The sequence below is a fragment of the Falco peregrinus genome, chromosome 1 (genome assembly GCF_023634155.1).
Source record: "Falco peregrinus isolate bFalPer1 chromosome 1, bFalPer1.pri, whole genome shotgun sequence".
Taxonomy (NCBI): domain Eukaryota; kingdom Metazoa; phylum Chordata; class Aves; order Falconiformes; family Falconidae; genus Falco; species Falco peregrinus.
The window spans coordinates 23892665-23920396 of record NC_073721.1 but is presented as its reverse complement, the minus strand read 5'-3'; the positions used below and the strand labels follow the sequence as shown (position 1 = coordinate 23920396).

At 42.5% G+C, this 27732-nt stretch overlaps 1 protein-coding gene across 1 annotated transcript; it reads right to left on the bottom strand.

The window, feature by feature from the left end:
• Positions 1–34: 34 nt before the first annotated feature.
• Positions 35–27732, bottom strand: ZNF488 (zinc finger protein 488). Its single transcript, XM_055793744.1, has 4 exons — positions 27556–27732; positions 13347–13569; positions 8981–9209; positions 35–7068 (listed from the first exon to the last, which is right to left on the bottom strand). The coding sequence occupies exons 2-4, from the start codon at positions 13563–13565 to the stop codon at positions 5888–5890; spliced, it is 1629 nt and encodes a 542-aa protein (XP_055649719.1). The 5' UTR covers positions 13566–13569; positions 27556–27732; the 3' UTR covers positions 35–5887.

Here is a 27732-nt window from a genome sequence, read left to right as displayed (position 1 = left end):
CTTAATATGGAAAAGACTGGAGTAGTCAATGAATGAGTAAACAACACTAATGTATTTCTTCTAATGTCTTTTAAGCCTCTTTAATATCTAAATGATCCAGATATACTTTGTTTTCCTAAACACAATCAGTTGTGCTGTCATGTACAAAAAACAGTAGTTGTTAAACCCAACATTTAAAAGCTTTAGCCATCCATTCAAGAACCAAAAGCTATACCATATGGGCACAAATAGCAAATAATTTCTTCCCGTAGTAATATGGTAAGTAATTATGAATAATAATTATGTCTAGAAATTGGAATCCAGCTGGGAAAACAAACAATGAAGATGCATTTGCTGGTGAGTCCATTTGACATCAGTAGCACTGTTAGTTTACTGAAGTGATCGATTTCACTGGAAAATTAATGTGCAACCTTGACAAACTTTATTAATTGGCAAAGTATTATTTACTATTTCATAGGTCATCTACTGGCTAATTAGCATTGAAACTGTCAGGCATGATACAGGCCAGTGTGTTAAAAAACAACTTTTTCCTGTCTTCACAAACAGCTATATCATATTTATTCCCATCTCCATGAGCTTAGAACTTGGACACAGTGTAGTGTAAATTGTGTTAGACTGTACTTTTTGCTCAGAGTAGGACCACAGGAAACTTCTTGTTTGAAGATACTGAAAAGACCAGCTTTCTTATCTCAGAATGGAGGGATAACAAGCAGGACAGACAAGCTATATCCTATCCTGTCTCACTTGAACACAGCGCAGTTGAAAGGTGGTAAATTCAGAACTGACAGAAAGGAAATACATGTAAAGGCAGAGCCTGTAGGACTTACTGAAGCAAGAGAAGCAAGTGCAATTGTACAGTTTAGAAGTACCAAACACTTCAAGAACATCTAGAATTACGATAGGTAACAGAACTTTCCCTGAAATCTGGACGTGCATTTTCAGAACTAAAGAGATCTCTATCACTTATGCAGTCAAGAACATTTTTTCCCACAGCTGCTTTCTGCATGGATCTTCCACCTTCTTCTACAGTGTCAAGGAAGACATAGATCCGGAGTCCTGCTTTGTATGTATGTCCCCCAGGTCTGGCACCACCTGGCATTTTTGATGTGTAAAACAGCTCGAACCAAACCATGACCACAGCACAGTGTGATCAACAGATCTCACAAAAAAACAGACTGTAATTGTATAGAAAATTACACTGCACCGAAAGGTTTGAGCATCAGAAAACTATAAATGTAAATTAGTTATAGAAAATCCATGGTTTGTGGTTTAAATGAGAAAGAAGTTTTGTTAGGGAGGGACAAGCAATTTCAGAAGTGCTCTTCCACAGCATAACAGGAACATGCTGAAACTGCCACCCTTCTCTGTTCTGGTTCCAGAGCTGACACAGACACTCCACAGTTTATAGCACCATTTCCTTAACATCCCACTTAGAAGAACTTCCTAAAGTTTAATCCTAATTGTGTTCCCTTTAAAAGCAGGAAGGAAGGAGTTGGTATATCAGGCCTCCTGACAGTATGATCTTTCTCCTTCAGAGAGTTCTCCTCCAGAGAACTCTAACCAAGAAATGGCAGCCATCTTACTCTTTTTTTTTTTTTGCTACAAAATGATGCATTCTTGCTTTCTGGACAGTGCCTTTCATGTAGTCTTCCCTGATCATACCACAAAAGCTGCCTTAATCCAGTGATTTTCAAACTGTGCTCTGTAGACCAATGAGAGCCACAGACTGCATCAATTAGTGGAAAACTGCCTCAAAAAAAACCAAGTAAATATATATTCTTCAGAAGTGTGTCTGAGTGCCATTTTGATGGAGAAACACATCTACAATGGAAAAAGTTCAGGGATCAATGAGTGAGCAAATATCCTAACATGGCGTTCTCTATCAGTAAACTCACATCCCACTGCAGAAACACAGCCTGAAAAGCTAAGCTTGAAAGCTTTGTGTTATGCCCCTTTCCACTGATCCAGAAACAGATGTTGTGACAAACTGGTTTGATCAAGATGATACAGGCAGTTGCTAGCAAAGACAGGAAACAAACCAGTTCACATTGTCTCATCCTGTTTAAAAAATCAAAATCTTACATTTCTTTTCTTCCAAGCATTTCTACTTGTAGAAAAGATACAGATCCCTGCTGTAAAATCACGGTATTGCACTGGGGCAGAATGCAGCCTTTCATGAATTCCTTAAGTTGCTTTACTTCTTCATGACCCCCTGCTCTACTAGTAGAGTGCCTTTCCTCCAGCAGGATTTCCTCTCATCTGCACCAATTCAAATGTTCAGACTTCTAGACATAATGGAAAAAAAGCTTCCGGCATGACTCAGTTATAAGAAGTTTGGTTTTCTTTGTCTCGTTAGGTTTCCTTCTGCCTGTGCAATATTTGGTTCACTCAGCTTTAATAAGAAAATTTTTGTTTAAAGACATAAGATCTGCAATAATTTTGGATAAGCTCCCTGGTTTATGTAAGCCAACTTAGGTAAGACACTCAGTTAAACCTGAGACACGTAAGACATTCCCTGTGCCTGCACAAGGGGCTTTACACAAGAGCTCGTTTTACATATAAGGAATCAAGTCCTGGTTCCACTGGCATCTGTGCTGGTTTGCTGTGATGTCAGCACAGGTGCAGCAGGCAACAGAGTATCATATTGATCAGCTGTGTGTGTAAACAAGGCTTAGTTCACAAAGCAGTCAAGTATAAGAAGCAATCTGTTCACTCAATTTTTATGCCAGCAGCCACTGCAAAGTAGCAAGGGCAGTATTGAACACATTTGCCTGCAGTGTGAATTCCATGTTGCAGGAGGGAAAACCCCAGTCATTACATGCTCAGACCAAACTGCGCTGCCCCTGCAGCTGGAGGATGTGAGGATGGTACCAGAAATAAAGCTGATTAAAAACTGCTTCTCTTCATTTTTGCATTTTGAATCAACTTTGCCACTTCTCGGAACTGGTTCTCTTGCTTGTCTGTGCATAGGAGGCATTTATGCATTGCTTGTCAGCACAGTATGTAAGTTGCTGTGGCTGAGGTACGCCCATAAAGAAACTGGGTAAGAGTTCTAACCTTTCGGTTTTTTTTTTCACAAAGAAAACAACTTCGTGACATAAAGGAAAGCTCTCTCTCCCTGTAGCCTTGTTGCTTGCTTAAGCCTCATACCATAAGCAGCACGAAGAACTTTGATCACTGGTGAGACCTCTAAGGATGTAGATCTAACACACCATTGGAAGAGGTTTTGAGATTCAGCAGTTGTTTATCAGTGGCTGACTTTCCACACTTTCTCAAGATCACTTACACCAACAAAAAATCAGAGAAAATCTGTAACCAGTGAGATCTGCTGCTGCTTCATTCTGATCTAAATGATATGCCAGGTGTAGCACCCTGGAAAAAGCAGGCCCTTGGAGCAGAGTAACACTGAAGCGATGCACCAGCATAACACTGGGGAGCATTACACAGCTGGTCTTGTCTTTTTCCAGAAGAAATCTGAAGCTAGGTTTCTAATAATAAAACTGTTAAGAAAACACGGCATCTCTCAATAAGTACAGAATAGAACATTTTGCGGCAAAGGTACCAAAAAACCTTTAGACTTATTTATATTGGGCCAGACTGATCGTAAAGTAATTGATGTAAATCAGGAGTAGCAACATAGAATTATTCTGGATTTGCACTGGAATAAATGAGATCACAATCTGGCCTAAACTACTAATGGGAACTGTAAACCTAACCACATACGAATGCTGTTACACCATGGAGTCCTTCATTACACTTTATGGACACTGACTTCACAGTAAACTGGCTGGCACCCAGATAAAACTAGATGGAGTGAAATTTGGCCCATTAAACCTTGCCATAAATATATTCCTTACACAGTAAATGTTATTGGACACAAAATAGAGATGGAAAGATTAGAAGGAAACCACATCATCCCCTGCTCAATGCAAGGTTTTTCCCTGTGCTCCATGTTTCAAAGCTTTTGTTCATTTTGCTTTTTAATGACTCCAGTGAAAGAGCTTCCACCACTGACCTTGGAAAGCTGTGTTACAATCCAACCAGACCTCCAGTCTCAATGTATATCTTCTGAACTCAAAGGCATAATATAAACAGTTTAATCACTTTATGTTGGGAAAGTAAAGCTGGGGTGCACAGCCAGTGGCTGGTCTGCAGTAAGTCAAATGTTTATGTTAATAGTCAGCAGCCATGTTCACCAATAATATATTGGGAAGAACACAGTCTCCTGATTTATAGAAATCTTCAAAGAGATGACAATGAGTGTAATATGGCGAACCCAACTGACTCTTGGGCTGGCTTTTATAATTCAGATGTGTTTACTTGCTGGTACTTGCATTATCAGCCTAGGCATCATCACAGGAACTCAGAGAAAACTTCTGTCCACTGTGCAGCAAACACTGAGCTCTATCATCAGTATGGTGGGAAATAATAAGCAGCATATTGCAATGTCCTTTACTTTTAGCTTGGAAATGAGTGGGGTTTGATCATTCTCTATCTGAAAGGGAATAATAGCAGATGAGGCTCAGAAACAGGCCACAAAAACATCAGACAACCTGAAAAAATACTATCCAAAAGAGAGATGAATGCTCACTTGAAGAACACGTCATAAGCTACCAAGAGTAAGCCCCTAACAGATTAAAAAAGTAGGGAAAGGCTAATTAGGTGAGCTGCAGTAACAGTAGACAGGATTGTTGCTACCCCCCACGCACCCAGAACAGTATAAGCTCATCTGCTTCTGAGACTAAGCAGAGCTCAAACCAAAGTAGGCAATAAAAAAAACTCACAAATGGACAGGCTATAGAGAGGATTTGGCACTTTCTTTTAAAAAAAGCTGGAATTGGCCCATGTAGAAAACAGAGGAAAGACAAGATGGTCTAATACAATGCAATTCATGTATCTCTGTGTCATTTTGCGAAGGACGTTCCTCTTCTAGGTGTTAGCAGAACAGAGCCTACCATCCACAATTACTGTGCAGATTCTATCTATCAGTGGCTAATAGTAACTCAAATACTCCAGTTGCTTCCTTTAGAATATCCAAAGCCTGCAAACCACAGGCCACACTCTACACCCATCAGATCTGTATGCCTGCTAAAGTCACACAGATCTTGCAAGCACACATCAGGCCAGAATTTGTGCTCACTGCCTAGACAGTAACATTGACAATAGGTCACATTTTGATACAGATCCAGGTTGATTTGACTTTATAAAAGATATTGCAAAAGTGGCAGAGCATAGGATAGAACTCAGATATACTGATTTATAAGTCACATCCTTTTTGGCGGTCTATCAGTCAGTTGTTGATGATCACAAAGTTCAGTCAGTCTTAACTTCAAAGCCAAGGAGACAGTAAGATAGAAGCATTTTACTCAGACTCACAAATCTGATGAGAGAGCCGATTCAGCTAACATAAAGGAGTAAAAGTCCACCAAAGCTGCTAGAAGCAGTAACTTCTTTTCTTTTAGCATACAAGCTCTGATTTTTTTAGTGCTTAAAGATTCCTCATTCAATGAGGTGGTTGTTACTTCTGTATTTACATTGTACTGCACAAACACCAGCAAATCAAATACAAGCAAAGAAAACTGTTTGCAAAACAACAATTTTGTTCCCAAGTCTTTTCAAATCAATACTGTATGTGTATTCATTTCACTCTTTTATTTCTTCAAAAATAGATTGGCAAGGGCTAGGTTGAGTTTTCAAAACTTACAACCAACGCAGACTCTTGTAAAAGTTTTATATTTTTTTGGAAAGCATCTATTATAAATTATTGTAAACAGTGATTTCCTTTAAGAAATTAATGTAAACTCAAAAAGAAATGGATACAAGTGACTTATGTTCCCCTTCTTTATCCAACCTGCCCAGTCACTTGGTGACATCTTTCTGCACAGCTCTAATTATGAGAAGTCATGTGCCGGGATAAATGATGGCGTTCTCGGAAGTACTCATGACAAATGGGGCATGTTAGCTTCTCTTCTCGCCTCCTCTTGCACTGGGATTCAGTTGAGGAGTATTCTTTTTTGTGATGTGACCGCATGTGGAAGACTAAATCAGATGTCATGCGAAAGGACAGGTTGCATTTGGCACACCAGTTCTGGGCAGCCACTCCAAAGGACATGAAGGTGGGAGGAAGAAGAGTCAAGGAAGAGGAGGAGGAGGAGGAGGAAGAAGAAGAAGTAGTGGTGGTTGTGTTTTGTAATTGTCCTCCTGCTTGCTTGGGCCATGGTTCTGAGGTATATGGGAAAACATTGCTCCGAGTGATGCTTGTCTGCAGCATTTGAGCATTACACAAATCACTGACAAAGAACTTGGAATTGAGAAGAGTGCTGCAGCACATAATGTCTGTGGTGGCAATGAGGCCAGACAGCTCCCCCAGGCTCTTTGGTGACTCACTTATGGGATGAGAAGAATTTATTGCAGCTCTTTCTGTTAGACACTTACTGGGTTTGCTGAAAGCACTCTTCTGTTCTCCTCGGGCTCTAGTGGGCCACACAAAGGAGAATGCACTACCGGAGGAGTTCAGCAACACTTCCTTCGATACCTGCTCTTTACCGAGGGGAACCGTGCTATCTTCCTGTTCTGGCTCCTTCAGTCTCTCGTTCCTCACCTTCTCCTTCATCCTCCTGACCTCGGTGAAAGCACTCTGCTTCTGATCTAAAGCATCCCTCCTAACTGACTGCCTTCCTGAACTAAGCTTCCAGAAAGAGCCAGCCAATACATGCTCTCCCCCAGCTTCTTCCTTGCCCCCACAGTTATGTTCTTCACTCAGATTATTGGTTTTCTCCAACAACACAGTCTTCCTGCTCCTGTTGTTCTCAGCCTCCTCAGATTTTGCTCTTCTTTCTCCTGTGAGACCACGGGCATCATCTTTACAAGCTGCCATTTTGACCTCTAGATCCCTTGCCAGGCTGTGGAAATTCGTGGTCTGCTCAGATAAGTTGCTCTTTTCAGTCTTAGGGTTCTGAAAGTTTTTCCATAGCAGGGTGCTCTTCTCTGGGGCACATAGGAAGCGGACATGGGAGAGATAGGTATGCTCACATTTAAAGACTCGGTCACATTCTTGGCATCTCAACTCTGCAGAAACAGACAACAGATGATAAGTTTTGCAAAGGTAGAATCATGTATGGATGCTGATCCTGACCTTGTCATTAACACAAACAAAACACCAGAGACATCCCTTGTGTCATACAAGATTACACGTTAAAGCTAATGCCAGTGCAGAATCAGGTCCCTTGCTGCTGTGGAAAATGGTTCACTCATATTTGCATCCATGTGCTACTTGCAGAAATGCTTTCATTTAGATTTTCAAGCCAAGTTTGTATTACCTAAAATGGCCAGTACACAACGTTCTAGATAAAACCATATGGACTTTATAATAATTTGAGGTCTGAACCCAGATTTTGGTCTACATTTCCTATGTCAGTCACTGGCTTTAATACAGGCTGAATGTTAAATTCTGTGTACCCAAACAATAATGTCTTTTAGACCTGGACTCAAAGATTTTGACATGAGCCTCTATTTTCTGCATAGGATACTCCAGAAGTTTAATACCTTTCACAAATCATCTGACTATAATGCTTGAAGCCCTTACTCATGCCAGTTTGGCAAACTGCTGTTGTCTTAAGGCACAGAAAATAATGTTCAAAGTGAAACAATGGCAGCGGTGGGCAGGAGGAATGGGGAACACCATTTCCTTCTGGCCTTCAGATGTACTGCATCTCTGATTCATCGCAAGGATTGATTGCCCGTGAATAGACAGTACATAATTCAGGGACCGAGACACATATGGCACATCCTAACCTTTGCAAACAGCATCCACGCTACGCTATTTCACAACACACAGCAATTTTTAAATGCACATGATGCCAGACCCCACCTGAGGCCTGGGATACGCAGGCAAGTTCATACATTGGTTGTGCAGAACTACAACCCCCTAATTTGTAGGCTCACCACAGCTTAGATCACTTCCCAGACTACCGAAACTGAACTTCTTACAAGAAAATAAGGCTGCTGATTTGGGTGGAACATTATACCTGCTAGTTTAAAGTCCTGAGTCTAGATACAGTGTTTCTTGTGTAGGTAACACTTTGCCCTGGTAAATTTGAAGGGCTGACAGTGTGTGTCTACACAAAAGCTAACAGAATACACTGAAATCAGTTAGAATTATTTAGTGGGTTCCTGCTATAAATGTGTCTATATTAATTTAATATAAATTTACAGGCAAGTACAGTACCATATACATTTACCAACTCATACTCTTACCAATCTACACCTTTACTAACCAACTGTGTTTAAACCAGCCAAAGGGAATGTAGAAAGGGGTTTGTTCCAATCTAACTAGATCAAAGTTAGTGGAGCAAATGACAGCTGGAGTCAACCCTGTCATAGACCCGACAGTGATTTGCTTGGTCTCTCCGTAATCTAGATATTTTTTTTCAACAATTTCTAAGTCAATTTCTTTTAAATCCATAAATTTCTAGCGACATCTCAGAATTAAAATCATGCCCTTTTTCTCACTCCCACTGTGTCCCACTCTAAATAGGCAGACTGTGCTGTATGCAGTACTGGTTGGGTGGTTAAGTACTAGTGTTTTTTTCATTTACAAGATTAAAGCTGAACACTAGCCTATACCTGATTCCTCAAGGAGCTAAAAAAGGCATGTTTCCAATTGGTATTTGAGGCTTTTAGATTCCAAGGTAGTCAGGTGCATAGACTTTCATTACACAGCTCAAAAATTTCAGCATTAGTCACTAGCGCACCATCCTCTGCTAGAAAGTAGCAATGACAATGGCACTGAGAACTGCAAGTTTGTTCTTGCTCTACGCCACCAGCTCAATCCCCAAAGCAGAAGGTCTTTTCTCTTAGCTGACCAGCTAAGGATTTAGACGGGTTTTATTTCCTGTATTACAAGATTATTGCATACTAAAGAAGTTGCAGAATCGCTTCAGTGCTCACTGACCCCTGCAGTCAGCAGTTAGGTACTTACCATTGTGGGGACTCTGAGCTTTTATTTCATTGAAACCCAGGAGGCAGGAAAGCTCCTCATCATACCAGACAAGGAGTTCCTCGTTTTTGTTGATTTTCCTGGTAGAGCGATAATATAACTGACTGTTTTCTAAGTAAGCTTCCAGGTTCTGCTCCTTGCTATTGGCAGCTGCTTGTACAAGTCTCATCCAAGGCAGTCCTGTGGGACTGTGCACAGACGTAACATCTACCTGTGAGACAGGACACAAAAAAGGGAAGTTTCAGGTCTTGGGATGCAAAATAGATTTCCATCAAATTCTAGACCAAAGCCTGTTTTCTGCCTCACACAGAGCCAGTATGCCAAAGCTGTGAGCCCAATTCATACACCAGGGTCACCAAATCCAAAGTCATCATAGGGAGAAGGCTTCCCTAGCGTGAGCGCTGGAGCTCTGGGAATACAGCTGCATGGGAGAGAGGAGACACCGATGTTTACACTTAACATCTCATGGCAATGCCAGGGCTCGTATGTTTGTCAGTCTCTAGCTCACTCATGGCAAGGATGATGTCCTCTGTCTGATGAAGGTTGACCCACCGGACTGTATCAGGCGTGGATCATAGAGGTACGTAAGGTGTGCTCCTCTGCAAGCAGGGATCTCAGTCCCACGGGAAAATGGGATATTGAGTCAGGAGAAGTGCAAGCACTATGGTCTGCAGGGCATGAGATGTGCAGACCCCTGGATCAGTGCAGTGTGAGCCTGGAAAGGAACACACACTCTGGGCAGTTGCATGTGGAGTTTTTCACTGACACGAGAGGGTATGGATCAGGAGGTGCAAGAATAATCTTGGTTATTTGATTCAACACCCCAAGGAGACAACATCTGCATATATAAATGTTTGGATAGATTACATAAAAATTAGATTTTAATAAATACAACTAAGAAGCACTTGCAGGATCTCTTTCCTTTTTCAGAAATAAAATTATACATTCCTATTCCTGCCTTTAATAAATTGATTACATTCATTTCAAGGTATCTAAACAGAAAAAAACTCAGCAGAATACTATTTTTCAATAAATTATTTCTCAGAGTTGGGAGGGGTTGATTTACTTTCAGTATGTGTGCATTCAGAAATACTGAACAAATTAAGTTAAAAAATGTTGTTTGGGTTGTAAGGTCAGGCACTCAGAAGTCAAAAAAATAATATTAAGTCTACTGCTCAAATTAAATTTCCCTCCTGTGTGTATATTACAGCACAATCTTCACTCACATATACTCTTTTCTCCACAGGACTCTTGACTCATTTACTCACAGGTTGACCATGCTCCAGAAATAATACAGCTACAAAACATTTGGCTTTGTCTTCCTCATTCAGTGTGTGGCTCTCATCTTACTTTACTGCATTTGCTCTGAACAGGGAATTATTTGGTTTTTTATAGGTTTTTCCTTGGTGTTTACCACAGCAGATCTACGTCCTCTGCAGTATTTGAAAGATGAGGAAGATTTTCATAGGTTGGAGGCTGAAACACAGGGCAATCAAGGGCAACATTTACATGCACAAAAAGCCTCAACTAATTTTTGAAGCACTCAGTCATTGTTTAGAAAGGAAGAAGTTTGGAAATGAAAAATGTCCAGTGACAAGCATGATCTAAATTTCACCCCAAGCAATGTATAGCTCTTTGTTTTTCACTAATTGCAAGGCAGCCACTTGTTCGTGTTTGGTATCAGAAACAGTATTTTGGCTATTTCTTTCTCTGTTTTTAACTCTGTCCGACTATTACCTACCATAAAAAGTATGAGCAGATTAGTAGCTCCATACAAGAATGAAACATTAAGGGACAAATAGGGTAAGAGTTAATAAGAATAAAATAGAAAATAAATCAGCATGCCCTGCAACTAGTTCTCTCTAAATGCCATAGTAATTAACAATGATTGAGAAATACAAAAGTCTGACAGTGACACAAGCACACCCACCCACACACAGTGGTTGTAACTAATAGCTATGACAGAGGCTGTCATTTATTAGTTTCTGTGTTTCAGAAATACCAAGCATCCACCCAATGCCCTAAGCAAAGTCAAAGGGAACACAGCTGCTCCAGGAACCAGAGTGCCAAGGAAAGAGCTGAGAGAGCTTAAAGAAAGTGGAGTAAAGGACAGAACATAAGGTCTGGGTGCTGTCAAGTAGAAGCATGCTCCAGCTTCGGTCTTCCCATGTGTTTAAAGACACTACAAACACTGCAAGTCCACTCTCTTCTGGGGATGGCCATCCCTCAGATGAATCCTTTGCAACCATGTATCAGGTAAAAGCTTCACAGCCCAACAAGGTCAATCACAGCTGGACTATGGAGGCTATGTGGCTTCCTTGACTTGAACGAGGCTGGAGGAGAAGGGAGAAAACAAGACTCTTCCTTGGAACCCACCAAATGCAAGGGGCAGAGGACCTCAGTGGGACAGGTAGCTTTGTCAGGGGCCAGTTTCCTTTGCTGAGATAAATGACTGGCCAGAAAGAGCCACCTGTGCCAATGGTGGCCAAGGCATTTTCTTTGCCCAAGCACACAAATTGGCCCAAGGAGCTCAAATCAGGTTTTCCAAGAGGATGAGAGAAGAAACACAGAGCTCCCTTTTGTACTAAACATGCAAGTTCAAGATGAGGAAACCGTTGTTAGAAATAGTATTCCCAAAGCCTTGCAGGAGTGCTGCCGAACTGTGATGAACATGCACTTCAGCTATGAAGAGCCCACTTGCCAAATTACTACTGTGTGTATTGTGTATGTAGCATAGCCAGCGTATCAAAACCCATTTCTTGTTTTGCACCTCAGTGCCATGATAACAACGTATTATCATGATTGAATTGTTTAGTTGTCTACACACAGACTTAGGAGCTTAACAATAGTTCCTGATTCCTGGAAGGTTTACTTTTTATGAGTACCTAACAGGATATGGGACCACCGATTGCATCTGAAACAGCTACTTGCACGGAATTTATGTATTTACTGCCAAAAGACAGAGATCTGAGCCAATTCAGGCATCCAATTTCATGGCTGCATAACAATTACTTTGCTCAAATGTAGCAAAACACTAAAGTCATCCCTCTGGGGGGCTCCTCCAATGTAGAAACCCTTTGAGGCTCTTTCTTGAGTCTACAGTCATTCCAAAACTCCCAGGAGGAATACAGAAATATTCCATAAATAAAGCCTCCTTTCAGGAGAGATCTTTCTCCAAAGAGCTTGCAGTTCTCCTGGAGTACTAATAACACTGCACAAGCAAGCAACCTTCTGCTGGAAACTCAAACAAACAGTCAGAAAAACCCTGAAGCCTCTTCTTTTTCTTAATTTGTTTAAAGCAAAAAGTGTCAAAACAGGTATCTCGCAACAGCTGCATCTTCCATATTACACATACTCCCTGGGATTTCTGTTCTCCAGAACACAGAAATCTTAGCAGAACCTGGATCTCTCCCAGATCCATCCATGCCACAGTGTGTGAGAAACTTGCTTGCCTTCGTAAAACATACCTCCCTGTCTTCACCTAGACCAACGGTGACTGAAATGCACTCCAAGACCCAGAAAAGCAAGGTAAGAGGCCAGCATGAGAAATATGCATTGTCCAGATGAAAATGTTATGATAAACAGGGGCTAGGAAACAAAAAAAAATGGGAACTAGAGCTGGAGAATTAACACTCAATCACAGTCTTGGGGTTTCTGACTTTCCCTACAGGACAGTTCCTTTTGTTTCACAGACATCTCTCTGTAGCTTCTCTACAGTGAAAAGTGCAGCTGTAACACAGACAAGCATACCGAAGGTAGCTTTCGGAGGTCCATGTACTAATAGCTGTAAGTTGTGGCTGCCTGAAGATTGTGAGGACTAGTTGCCTGACTGGTATCTTCTAGAGTTCATCCAGCCTGAGATCACTGCCATCGTGCTTTACTTTTATGGATAACTGAGGAAACTGGGTTAACGCTTGCTCAGATCTGTCAGTAAGTGCTGTGAATGTACCACCTGCATGAATCGGTACAATGCCACAGTCTTCCCTCTCTGCTTTTACAGGGTGTCACACCTCCTGATAAGCCTCCTGTGTCCTTTGTAAGGACGAAACAAAAGTGTGAAGTTTCTAAACTACTTGTCCATCTTTCCTCCTACTCCCGGTCAGTGCTGAAGCAGGCCATCAAACGTCAGCACAGAAGTGGGTCGTATTCTTCCTGCAAAAGAAACAGTTTTCACTGAGATCCCTCCAGTCTACAGCTCATAAATCAGAAAGGCACTGCTTTCCCCTTTCGAAGGAGCTGTTAGTTGTGCTGAAAAAAAACCAAAAATCTGCCCCTCAGCAAAGTTACCTTCTCAGGGATGGTGTAGCCCTTTTTTGTATGATTAACGTTAAATGCTGCTTCCTCCTACCTTAAATACATAGTGGATGTTCCTTCTCTCAGAACATTTGAGAGCAATAAAAGCTACAGTGTCCAGCAGGGTGTTCTGGAGCATGCATGGTCCAAAAACAACTTCTTCAGGAATATCTTGTGTGGTATGAACGGTAGCCAATATGTCCGGAAAATGGTGATGCAGAAGTTTGTTGTCACTTGTCCAAAGGAATTTAGGCAAAGATGTAAGTTCCATCATAAACCTGTAAAATAAACAAGAAATCACATTTGGACTAAAGATGGAAGTGGAAGGGGGCATCACTACTTACAATGTAAAGACTTCCAGGAGCTGTAGGTGAATTTTAAGAGCATGCCAGGACATTGTTGCTTACAAAGTTTACAGCTATACTAGCATCCAGTTCAGAAAGCAAAAAATAACTTTGCACTAAACCAAAATCTTAGGTTTGTAAACAAGTGAGTTTCTCTTTTCTGGAATAGGCAGGCACTCCAAGAGTTCAACTCCTGCTACACTGCTACTCTCCACAGCCAGGAATAAGAAGTTTTGGGAACAGTAAGCAAAATTTTCAGTGAGTGGAACTCAACTTATTCTTTTTCAGCATATTCTTAGATATCCTTCTTACTTATTCGTAGCAGTTTGTAGAAGTGTGAAGAAAGGTAGAGAAGCAGAACACATACACACACAAAGAACCCCAAGCATTTCTTGAAGTGCATTTTGAAAAAGCTGTGTTTTTTGATTTGAGTGTGCAACATCAGTCTAGTTTCTGGTTAAGCCAGTACAAAACCAGGAATAACCTGAGTCCCAAGTCTATCTAACCTGAATGCACAAAATCTGTGGAGATTGACAAAAATATTAATTTCATCCCGTCTCAAAATACATGTGAGATCTTACTTATCTGCTGCTGTTCAGAAAATCTCAACCAACTATGGCTCTTTGCATGGTGATACTCTTTGCATAATGTCAGTAGAGTTTGCTGTCTTTAGAGGACAATTTTTTCTGCCCTGAATATAGAATATTACATTTTTCGGAGCAGAGGTGATTTCTACAATATGAGCCACTATCTGAGAACTCTGCATACAGCGAAGAGGCAAGTTTGAGTTATTTGTCATTCTAAGCTTCTCTACGTTTCTAATAAAGATATTGCCACCTCCAGCTCCCAGCTGGAGGTCATGGAAAAACCTTCATTTATGCCATCAAGAGCTGGATCAGGTCCATTAGGCAGAGAAAATTAAAGAGAACAGCAACAAGCCCTGAAGAGGTCTTAGCCTAATAAATACTGAGATAGAAGGGCTGAAGATCCATTCTAATCTTTCTCACTCTCTGCCAACAGAATTGATTTGTTACTCACTGGCTCATGACTTAAACTGAAGTGATATAAAGTGCTCAGGAGAGTTGCACTGATTTAACTAAATCAATTTCTAAATCACTATAGTTAATCCAGTATAATTTCTTCCTGGTCGGCAAGGTCTATGGCCCTACCCTGAAAATATTAAAATACGTGGTTACATATTCAGTAAGTAGTAAACATCTGAAGGATGAAGGGCTAAATCAGACAACCAAGGCAAAGAGTGGAACATAAAAGGTAAAAAAAAGGTTGGGAGGCTTGCCAGAGATTAGTTGCTCAAAGAAGGATAAATTTGGTTTCTGCTTTCTGTTAATGGTGAGTTTCATTATCTGGTATCCCAATAATCTCCTAAAGTTACTGTTGGTGTGACAACAGAATGATAGGATCTATGTATACAATTCTACAATATATCAAATCTACCTAAACAAATGCAATGATATTCATGTGTATGTGTGTGTTTCCATTTAAACTACATATCAATTTTTAATAAATGTAAACAGTCAATTTATTTTAAATAAAACAAAACCCAAAAACCAATCATAAAATAAATTTGAGGTCTAAAATGCTTAAAACTCTCTCTAAATAAGAAAAAGTTTAGAAATAAATTATAACCTGCGCCAGTTGCTATTCTAAATAATTCACATTCAGGGAATTCTTAATCTTTGGTGACATTATTTTACTTACCCACTTATGAGCCTAGAAGACAACTCCTCTTACTAAGATTTCCTTTCCTATGAAATTCACCTGAATTTCTCCATGTAAACTCAGAGAATGCTGTGCCTTGGCACACTGCTGTCATCCAGAGGAAGCAGAAGCCAGGGCCCTCACAGCTGGGGAAGGATGCTGGCTCTGGGCACGCACGCTTCCCCTGGGAAGAGGGTGGGTGCTACCTGTCAGCAATCAGCCTCTTCCTCCAGAAATCTCAGCCCAAGCACAGATACAAGGGTCTGAAGAAGCTACCTACGCTGCCTGCTACTTTCCTCTATTGCAGCAGCTTTTCAAAGAGGACCATAAACCCAACCCTAACACAAACCATTTCTCCAAGACTCAGAACGTGCAGATACCCAAGAAAAGCTCCTAAGATTTACGTGTAACAGCACCATCTAGTGATTTCGGCCATAACAGAAAGATTCACCCGGGGCAGGACATGCTTTAGCACTCTGCAAGGTTGGTCTGCAACCACCAGCTCCCAGAGCACAGGCAGAGCCCACACCTCCAGCCTGGGCAGCTCCTGGGAGCTCCTTGGTGAAGGTGGCAGCAGTTACCAGCCATTTGTGTACCGCTTGCTGTGCTGCCTGCTCCCCTGTCCCAAAGCCCGGATACAGAAGGGTTTCCACACACCCAAAGGGAAGGGCAAGAACAAATCCCCTGGGCACAGGAGGCACTGCCCGTACACACTGTCCCACTGCTGCAGGCTAAGCCTCCCTGCTGGGGTGGGAGTGGGAAGCCATCACTCCTCATGAGGAGCACAGCCGATGGGGGTGCACTTCTCCCCTGCTCTGGGCTGTTCTACCACCCCAGGAGCTGCTGGCTAGGCACTCAGCCTCAGCGCCTTGAGTCATGAGTTGGGCAGTTGAGCACCCCTTCACTGTACCAGTAACTCTTACTCGACTAGGGCAGAGAATGGCACTGCCTGTGCTGGAACTCCCATGGACTGGCCAAAGCAGGGAAGAAGAATGGAGACAAGCACTTCTTCACTGGCAGCCCTGGAACACTCCTGCCTGATTGCAGCCTGAGTGGTACACCCAGAGGAATGGTAACAGTGTTCTTGGAATTCCTGAGAAAATTACGAACTCGGGTTGCAGCCAGGTTGCTGATGACCAAAGCCAACCATCTCACAGCCCCATAAACAGCCGTCCTAAAGTGACACCCCTTGAGCTCTCCTGGACTGCAGCAGGCTGTGCCCAGCATCCCCCTCTGAGCGGGACGCCACTCAGAGCTCACAAACCACCAAGTCTGTGACAACAGGGGGACCGGCGTGGAAAGTCGATGATGGGGCCTGGGCTGATACCCCTGCTCCTCCAGGCTCAACCCTTCAACTGCTGAGGAATGCAAAAGGCATTTGATATATTTCACTGAACGTGGGGGCAAACTTTTAACAGGTATACTGTTGTTATAATACGCATTGCAAGCTTGAAGTAGTTAGGTTATTTTTTGTGATTTAAAACAAAAAGTATCTCATTGCTTTGTAGCTAAAATCTTACAGGTAATCTTGAATTGTGAACAAAATTTCTCCTCCCCGCCCCTCTGCCTCTTCCCTTTACATCCAATCCGTTGTCCAAGTCTGAGACTAGGAATAGACCCAGCCGCACCCAAACTCTGTGAGAGTTTAGAAGGGGGGGTCTACTCCAAACCTCGTGACTCAGCAGGAGGATCTCCTTTACCCTCTTACGGCTTTGATATGACTCACTTTCAACTTGATTTATCTCTGTGCATTTACTCCATGTAGTAAGTAATAGAGTGAACCTTGCCATCGAATCTTGTGTAGTCACATTTTCACAAATTCATATTAAACTTATTTCACTCAACTCTTTGGTGGTAATTTTTTAAGTGACCTGACCTAACCAATTTTTATGCTACACTGCCCTATGGCAAAGGTATCTGGCCACAGGGTAAATAAATATTTATTCTCCAGCAGACAAATCAGTGTATGCATGTCCTCAGTTCCATTTAATTTGCCTAGACTGATGGGAGATAGGAAATGCAGGTTAATAAGGAATATCAGATATTTTCTAACAGATCTTTCTTCTATCCAAACTTGAGCATCCTTCAAATGCAATATGCCATTATGTTTTGCTTGTGACTTGTGACTTTTGAATTAGTCAAAATCTGTAATGGGCAAAAAAATCCCCAGAACCTACAGGTATAAATGTTAAAGTCTCAAAGTGATGCCTTGGCAGCTGTAGTCACATTCAACCCTTGCACAGAAGGGTCAACTTTTTGAAAAGTCGTGAAAAGGATGTACTATGTGTACACAGCAAATGGCCTTGTTAACCGTTAGCCTTGTGCCCAAAGCTTTCAGCATGGGAAGATCAACCTCCTCCAATAATTTGTCGAATGCACCATCTAGTGTAACATCTCAGTATAACACAAAGACTAACCAGCAGCAGGACATCCCCGAGTCCCTGGTGTCCTTAGCGTGTTGCATGACTGCAGCTTCTGAGTACCTTGTCGGGCATGAGTTGCTTCTCTCCTGAGAGAGTCATTCTCTCTGCCACCCTCTGCTGAGACAGGAGGCCGGGTGCCTCCAAAGGCACGGGGGTTTATAGGGTCTGGTCATGGTTACGTCAGGCAGGGAGTGTAATTTAAATTGACATTGTTGCCTTTTTGAAACAGAGAAGGTAGGCTGAAGATGTGCTGCTGGTACTTAGAGTGGAGAGTGGTTACACTCTGCAATGTCTTTAGAAGAAAAAGGGTGAATCTTTTTCCTACCATCTTTTAACAGCATGAGAAAGCTCTTCCCTCTGCATGGACGAGCTTTCAGCTTGTGGAACAGAGGCAAGTGCACCATCTGAGGGGTAACAGCAAGCAAGCATGACTGTACAGCTTTCAAAAATGAGCTACTACCTCTGCAAAGAGATGTGCTGCATCCTGGGGGAGTCCTGACCTGGGCCAGCACTCATTCAGAGGGCTCCATCGGAAGGTGCAGATTCATCCACAGGACAGTACTGGAACAAGTCCTGCCTCCTGCACAGGTGAGGGGTGGTAGGGGCTTGTGTGGTAACTGCAGCCCTTATCTTGGCGAACTGAAACACTGATCTCCTCAGAAGTAAAGACTAAGTCTTGAAACATGACTTGAGAGGAGACAGAGAAATTGAATTGATTTACTTTCTGAACACTCTGGTGGAGCAAAGGAAACACAACAGGTGAGCTGAAGGGAGATAAAAGGACCACAGACGACAGGAGTAAAAGGTGAAGGGAACTAAGTATCTATGAAAGCTTCACAAGCATCGCTGCAATATTGTGGCTGGATTGTGCAACTCAGCAGCTGCAGCATGAAAGAGGGTACACACACGCATGCACACACAGACAACCTAGGCAACGCATTTCTACACTGCAAACTTTTTAAAATCACTTTTTAATCGTTGCTGTTAAAAAAACTTACCAGGCTGCATGGCACTTTTTAAGAAAATTTGGTAACATAGATTTTACCTTTGTCCCATAAATTTGAGGATGGTAGTGTCTGAAAAATGTACATGGAGGTGCCTTTTCAGCAAAGCTCAGGAAAGTTTAGCGGTATCCCAAGCCTAAATCTGCCCGGTGCTCTTCCCCTAGTATGTCCAGTGAAATGCTTATTGATACTTTACAGGAGTAAATCTCAATGGGCTATAGGCATGAGATTGCCCAGGGCCTAATCAGCTCTGCTCTTTTCAGTCCTACCACCACTCATCGCAAACACAGAGACAGCTGAGAAATGACTGTGTGTAAGGTCAGGTTCGACAGCTGCCGGAGGGGCATCTGCTGGATTCTCCGAGGGGTCAGCAGGTGTCTGAGCTGTGGCAGCATGCAGTGCAGAAGGCTTGCTGCATAACAGGCAATGCAACCTCATAGCTTGAAAGCACCAGCACATAGCTTGGCATTGCTGAAATATAGCAGCACTGCCTGCAACGCTTCAAGCAGATGACAGAAATGAGCTAAAACAAAGTAAGATGATGTGCAAGCAGGCCAGAATATAAATCTGAAATGCCTCTCAGTTTGGAAGGAAGTTTGATTTGGATCTAAAACAACCTCTACATGTTTTTCATGTGGTTATAATCTAAAGACAAAACTCCAGCCACAGCCAAGAATTCTTGGGTTTTGCCAAATTTTCCTTAGTTTTCAGGAACGTCAGACTTGAACCTGAATGCGAATTCTACACCAACCCATGAATCCAGTAGTTGAACTCTTGTTTAATTCTAAATCCTGTCTCAATGCAAATCTCACATCTTTGCCACCAGTCTTCATAGTCTAAATCAAGTCATTAAGAACCTACAAATAGAGTCATGATGAGAAACGGAGAAAGCATACTAGAATGCCTGGCATTTTCCTCTGATGGGCTGAAGTAGGTGAATTTCTCAGATTCTTCACAGTGAGTGAAGGACTGAGAAAATGATCATCACAAGAGAATTCTCCAAGACTTCACATAACTGATTACTCCTGCCTTATGTTAATGATTTCCACATTTTGGCTACCTCCTTTAAGGAGCTATAATTCTACTGTGCTCCAATTTCTTACAGATTTGCTAGCTGTCATACATCCAACTAATTCACTTTTCTTCTACTAAATAGCAAAGTTTACAGAACTCTGTCACAAGCCTCTTTGTGAAGGTCATATCTTCAGCTCTGTGTCATGCAGGCAATGATATGTTTGCCTCAAACCACCAGTGCTGGGAGTGCCATTGCCTCCCAGGGACACGATCCCCCTCATGCAACATCATCCTGCTGTTCTCACTCGTGTTCTGCATAAGCAGTTCCTATCCCTCTGGGCTCACCCACACATGCCTCTGAAAGGCTGAAATAAAATTAATATTTATAGTGCTTTAGAAGCACACTAGAGTCACATCACCTGTTGGACAACGGGTACTCTCCATATTCTATCTGTCACAGATGCAGATTCTTCATATGGATGAATTTAGGGACTTGGTGTTTAATGGACTCTTCATCCCCCAGAGAGTATCTGATACACATATACCATGTCCCTGAGTGATGGATTTTGCATCTTGATTTCTGAGAAGTGTGACAGATCTGTCAAACAACAAGTACCTGTGGGCAGGCAACTCCCTATGCATTATGCAATTATGGACGTTCCATCAAAAAGCGCATGAAACAGTGCTCACAGCAACTCTCCCAGCCTGCGCACTCCCAGAAGCAGCACACAAATTGCTAGTCATCTTTTGGTTCTCTGAATGCTCTTCCAAGCTGGACCCCTGCAGAAAGCCTTCTCCTCCTCTCTCCCTATTTCCTAGCACTTGCATATCATCCCATTAACTAACTAGGGTTGCAGCTTCTGCCTTCCTGAAAAAGTTTTACGTAGCTCCCTCAGCTCATGAGAAAAATGTTCCTAGAGCAGGGAAGCCAGAGAAGGGCATAGTAACAGTTCTGAGCTAATTTTCAGATCCCTGATTTTCTACTATATGGCCTTCAGATGTCACTGCAAGCTCTTCTAAGAAATGTCTGAAAATTCCCAAAAGCTGAAAGACCAGTTTGAGCAAGGACTCCCCTGCCTCCTATTTTCATAGGAACTGTGGCCTCACTTGGAGTTTCTTGGTGGTCATAAAAGCACTGGTAGCCTTGCATAATACTACGATTGACGTTGCAAGTGTTAAGAAAACGAATCAATCACCTTTGCAAGAGGGGAACCTTTTCAGTCAGAACTTAATTAGTTAGTTCAGCTCTTCACAATCATAAATGGAAGGAGATAATAAAAATTGTTTCTCTTAAAAGAATTTGACTTTTTTTAATGTCAATAGCTTCTTGATTTCACCTTTACATTCCATTTTATCTGTGGATTAATTTGCATACAGTGATATCACTTTCAAAGCAAGTATCCTAGTTGGAAAAAAAAAACCCACACCGAAGTGACTCATAAAAACTAATGAAAACGTTTGATCCTGGACAGCATCATTCCACAGCCTCCACAACCATTCTTACATCTACTCCAGACTTTCTCCAGAGCAGGGATTAATGTAAAGAGTATGCCTCTGCATTTGCCATGTCAACAAATCTGAAGGAAAGAAAAAAAAAAAAAATACTGGAACCATCATTTACTCCACCTTTTAACTTACTCCTCTCTACAAAAAAGCATGACTGCATTTTCCCTGAAGCGCGTAACCTGTGACTTCATGCCAATGCACTCCTGTAGCCGTTGCCAAAACTGCCTTTGATTTCAATAGGAGGTCTGTTGGTCTGAGGAATCCATGATCAGACATGCAGTGTCATGCACAATAAACTACAAATATTAAAGGAATTGAGCTGATGCAGACAGAGTGCTTCTGTCTGCAGCATTTATTATTCTCTGTTGTTATAAGGAACTGAGGATTCTTAACAGATGAAGGGAATTCTAAGGGAATCAGAGATGGAAAAGTGAGAAAATCCACTTCCTGGGTTTTAGACATTTCCTTTCCTTCTGTGCAAAGTTTTATTCTTATTTTCATTCAAGTTGTGAACTGCAAAGAAGAACCAAAACTAAAACTGAAGGAAACTGGCAGGAAATTAAAGAAAGGAATAGAGAATTCTTGTTTTAAAAGATAAAATAAGTAATTCCAGAACGCACAAAATAAATCCTAAAAGAAACTGCAACCTGCTTCCTAAACGTGTTAAATCACAAGCTGAGAAGGTTCTTTTAAAGCATGAAAAGTCTAAACAAGTCATTTCTTTTAGCTCACTGCCACTGCAAGACAGAATTTCTGTGCTTCAGCTTGGGTGCCAGTCTGGGAGCTGCTTCGTTCTGGGCATGAAGGGGTTCCTTCATAGTGCTGAAAATCCCACATACACGAAGAAAATTGTACAAGTATACATGGAGAGAACAGGCAGATATAGCTATGTGCTGCCCATTCCCAGTCTGTTTGGGATGAACAAAGTGAGCTGTGGGTTTGCTACCCCTCAGACAGCCATTGTATCTGAACCAGTGTATACAAAAGCCTTAGATTACCTTAGAAAGGAAGCAATTGCTGTTGATTAAAAAAACAAAAACAAAAACAAAAACAAAAACAAACAAAAAACAACCACGAGTCATGTCACTTATTTTTGAGTCTCAAGTTTAGCAACTTGTCCATCTTTGAGAAACAGCCCATAGAAAATACTCCTTGAATTTCCAAGCTTTGGGTATGGTCTCTCATCCTCCCTTTTTCACTGGTGGCAAATTTGGATCCCAGTGATTCTGCACAGAAGCAAAGGAGCAGCTGATCCAAAGAGGGCCCTTTCCTGCCAGTGAGCCACTTCCCATCTATGTCGTAAGAAGAGCCCAGTTAGCACTGATAAAATAACTGAGATAATGGTAATAAAACCTGTGGAGACTGGATCTTTTTTTTTACTGTCCAGGGCTACAACTGGGGCATACTGTGAGTACTTCTCAGTTCCTCATAGCCCTTGATGTACTGCTGCTCTGAACATATGCCCTGTACTCCTGGGATGACTGTCCCCGCAGCTTGCCTGAGCTAGGCATCTGGGAAGAAGCAGAAGGAAATACAACTATGCACCAAGGGGGAATTAGCTGACTGCAAAAATGAACTGAATCTAAAGAGCGTGGAATAAAATTGGGACTGAACTAGCCTGACGCATGAAAATGGTTTTCCCTTGGCATACCAGGCATCCCCAGCTTTGACCATACCTTCCTGTACAGCAGCTGCACAACTCTGACCTGACAAACCCCTAAAAAGAGCGGGTAGAAACAGGGAAACTCGCTGCCTAGCATCCCCTGAAAACAACATGAGGCTGCTCAGGGTGAAGAGCCTGGTGTCTGCTTTGAGATTCCAGAAATTGGCTCCTTCTGGAGGTTTTATTGTGAATCAGAGACCTCCAAGCTTATGGGGTGCTCACAATTTTGTTGTATAATCAGGGAGCAGTTCTCCAATTCATACTATTTTAAGGCTCTATGGTCTTTAGACTGTCTTCCATCACCTGAAATCCCCAGTACATGCAATGTAAACTGACAGCTCTTGATGAACCATCATTGTATCTTGGCTGGATACCCAGCCTAGTGAATCATGAAGCTGCCAAATCTTTTTATTATGAACAGTCTCTCAAACTTCAGTGGGAATAATGAAGAAGACAGAGCTAAAATCCCTGCTTGGAAATAAGTAAATACCTCAAGCTCCACATTTGCCTTAAGCAAGTCTTGTGAAATACAGCAGCCATTTAGAAATGCAGATTAAAAGAACATCTTCCAAGTTTCTTCTTATTTCCACTGAGGAAAGGGAAAGTTGCAGTGGGCTCACTCACGATGCCTGATAGCTCACAGACACGTAGAGTAGATGCAGATTGAATCACTTCTCCAAGACCACCACAAGGATGCAATTTCCACTCTTTACCTAAAGCCTAGGAACAAAGTGCCTGCAACTGAGCATCAGATCTAGCCTGATAAAAAAAATAAAAGAGATTTGAACAAGTCCCAGTAGAGTTATGTACTCTAGCCCCACTGACTTGCAAATGGCAGCTTAGCACCAAACTTCCCTATGTTCTTAAGAAATTTCCACACTGAACCCTATTTCTACTGCCACCATCTTCCATGGCAGGAAGAGGAATGGACTGTCCCACATGGCAAGAAAACCTGGTTAATACTGATTTGCTGGGATGTGTGACACATCCATGCCTGCATAGCTCCACGTGAAGCCTTCTTTGCTTGGCAGACCTTGTAGTAAACTGGAGGGTTTCAATCTGGTGGAACATGAGTGACAGAGTCGCTGAGGTCTCTGTTCCACACCTCCCAGTGCTTGAATCCAAGAAATGCATGGCAGACACTGGGAGGGCTCTTGATGTTTCCAGCTGGGCGATAAGCAACAGTAACACCATCCTGCTCTAATTAGACAGGATGAAATATGTGTATTTTCTGCTCTCCCAGTGGTTCAGACAGACTGGGTCTAGGAGTTTGGCTCCATGTTGCATAAAATGTCAATGCCCCCTTCCAGCTGGGCTGGCCCCAGAGGCAGAATTAGTGCTGTCTGGCACTGCGGCTGATCTAATGGACCCTGGTGGATGGTACTGGCTTGCACAAGTCAGCCATAAGTCAGACAATCCACCTGTGGATAGAAAGGAGTTTGTACAGCTCTGTAGTCTGCTGGCTTTCACAGACTACATTTTTGCATGCAGGGCACTGTACTGAAGGGCTGACTCCTCACTGGGCTACAGCTGTTCTGTCTAATGGAAGCATTACCTTCATCCACCGCTTTGCTCTTGTGGTTTCAAGGCCTAAGACCTAAACAACAGAGCTCCTGTAGGATAATGGGAGCATGTTTTAACTCTTCAGCCAGGCTTGAGGATTCTCAGACTGTAAATGTTATGAATTAACATAATTTCAGCTGCATAGTACATGCAGTACAATGTTTGGATATATTTCAGTTCAGAGCACACAGTATTTCATATTCCACACCTGAACCCTGCTAGTGTTCACCTCAGAGACTTGGTCTGATTTCTGCTCCCGCTGCTCTGGCATTCTTCACCATTCAGCAACAGACACAACACCCCAAAATGTCGCAGCAGTTTTGAATTTTATAGGGGACAACCAGGAAGGGAGAGAAAGCAGACGTAAAAATGCCTTTACTTTTCTAACACCAAAAAAAGCACAGAATAAACCCGTGTTTTAAAGAAACAAAGTTATTCCATGGGAGGGGGAACAGAGCAGGCAACTAGTCACCTGTCATCATAGTGTAAAACAGTTACTTGTCACACAGATATGTGTCTCCACTTTCAGCAAAATCCACGTTTGATTCACGTAAATAGGAGCATGGCACCAAGGCAAATTGTGCTAACAAATTGCCACCAACCACAGCGCTTGTGCTAACACATTTGTTCTCACACAGATTTGTGCATTTGTTCCTTCAGGCAGGCATCGATGCAGACAAAACCACCATTCCCTACACGGAGCCACAGGAAACAGGAACAACCAGCCAGGCAGCTGAACCACCAACGCAATCCAAACACAGACAGAACGAAAAGGTGTAACTTGATAAAACAGTCACAAATCATTTTTCCTCTCTCTTATAGCTCACATTCGTGTCTTCTTTTCACAAATCAAAAGAATTATGTTATCTGATCGACGTTCAATATATATAAGGTACATTCTTGTTTAACAATCCTGCTATTAATTTTTGGTAGCTCTTGATTTAAAAAATGTTATTCTATTCAAATGTTTCTTATGAAACTAATATATTGGTGTGCAAGCATATACATATATATATGTACACATATATATACACGCACATATACATTAACAACTATACATATAGCTATACATACAGCTATATAATCTTCTGTGGTTTTGCATGTTCATCTGTATTTGAAGAGAAACATTTTAGAACTAAGAGCATTCAATTTCATGTGGTTAATACTGGAGATTTCTTCAACAATACTAAGTAACATTAACTTACATTAACCTTATTTACATTAATGCTAAATTTACTACATAATGTCAATCCCAATAACAGCAAGAAACTGAGCTGAGGAACACCATGAAATGTGAAATTGTGAGGAACAACATAAACAACAGATTTTACACTACAGTGAAGCAAAGAAACCTTTTAATGGAAAGTGAATTCTGTAAATTAAGATAGGTCTGACTTTATAAAATAATGTTCCCCCACAAAATACTTTGACCTGGTGTTTATTAATAGCATTTGCAAGTAACATATGTCTGTGTTGCAGGAAAACCATACTAACTGATTCACAGCATGACAGACATGGAAATATCCGCATATAACATACTAGGATTTAGCCAAGTAATTCCCTCTGCAAAATTTTCCATACAATCTCTAATTCTTTACATTGAATTTATTTTTGTACTTTCTCATCTGGTTATATTATGTTCAGATAATAGAAGCTAAAGTAGTATTTTGACTTTACACTAATATTTCTATGGTTATAAAGCTGTTTTTTTTCATAAGGTGGTATCTCTACAGAGTTCTACAAGGCAGTCCTACTTTGCTTTGAAATACTGAAATGCTTAAATACTGAACAATTTTGCTTTTTCAAAGAGCAGCTTATGCTTTGGTGTGGTTTCACACATGAAAAGAAATAAATCTTAAATTCAATCTCCCAAACTTCTTATTGCCTAAACAAATCCCTGTCTCTAGTACGATTCAATAATGTTCACCATCAATAATATCACCTAGTTACCATTCAATAGATGGTAACAAGAGGTGTCAAACACTATTTTTTTCATTTTTAAAAGCCAAAATAAGAGATAGCTCCTGAGCAAGGATTTATTATTAAATTCTGATTTTCATGCATAAGTGCAACTGCTTTTTATTTAAGAGCAACTATATTAAAAATCTAAAATATGTAAAAATAATGTATTCCATCAAGTTTTTATTAACGTTTCTCCCAACTAGTACTTGTCGGATCATAGAATAGTCATTAAAATGCTTCAAACATTTCTACTAGACTGAATTCCTACAGAAACCTTTTCATGGAAGGATTTGCAAATGTAAAGATCAATGTGACATTTTAAAGTGCCAGCAATAACAGCTTGTAACTTACTTAACTAGTAGGAAATTTCTGCCAAGGAACATGGATATCCTTGTATTAGATACAAACAGAGAATAACAATGCGAGCAATTCCAAAGAAAGTTCATCAATTTCTGAAAAGCAATTAGACGCTCAGTAAGTACCTAAAGCCACCACGATGCGATCACCTGCCGAAGCTGGAAGCTGCGGAGAGCTGGAAGCAATAGAGGGGCGAGTGATGCTCGGCGGGTCTGGGCGAGCGAAGCGGAGCCGGGAGGGGAAGGGCCGCTGCCCCCGGGGCTGGGGGGCGCCGCCTGCCCTCCGCCCTCAGCCGCCCCCGCATCGCCCCCCGGCAGCCTAAGGACGGCACCCGCCGCACCGGGGGCTCTCCGCGGGGCCCCTCGCCGCCGCATCGGAGCGGGCTGTGACAAGGTCGGGGTTAAGCACTGGTCACCACGGGGCATCCCCGTGCCCTCGCTGCTCCCCGGCAAGTCCCCGCGGGCAGCCCGGCCCCCGGTACGGCAGGTCCCGGCGCTGCGGCAGCGCCCGGGCGGGTCGGGGGCCCCCTCGGGCCGCCTATCCGGCCCCGTCGCCCCCTCGGTGCGCACCGGCCGCCGGCACGGCCCGGAACGCCGCGGGCCCCCGCCGCCGCCCTTCCCCGCTCCGGGGGGGCCGCGCAGCCCGGGCGGGAGGCACGGCGCGGCCCCGCACCCACCCGCCGAGCCCCCTCTGCCCCGACCCCGCTCACCTGGGGGTCCAGCCCCGGGCTGTCCGCGGACAGCGGCTCTCCGGCACCGGAGTCCCCGCCGTGCCCGCTTCGCGGGGCGCAGCCCTCCCCCAGGATCCCGCTACGGCCGAGGCCCCTCGGAGCCCTCACCCCACCGCCGGGGCCGCCCGGCCCCCCAAGAGCTGCGCCGGCAGCCCC

What these genes read in the sequence shown, in the direction of transcription:
- ZNF488 (XM_055793744.1), bottom strand. Translation starts at nt 13,565, where the DNA reads ATGATGGAACTTACATCTTTGCCTAAATTCCTTTGGACAAGTGACAAC. An exon ending in ACATCCACTATGTATTTAAG is followed by an intron (nt 9,210 to 13,346) that starts GTAGGAGGAAGC and finishes CCTGTCTCACAG; the next exon opens with GTAGATGTTACGTCTGTGCA. An exon ending in AGCTCAGAGTCCCCACAATG is followed by an intron (nt 7,069 to 8,980) that starts GTAAGTACCTAA and finishes CTGTTTCTGCAG; the next exon opens with AGTTGAGATGCCAAGAATGT.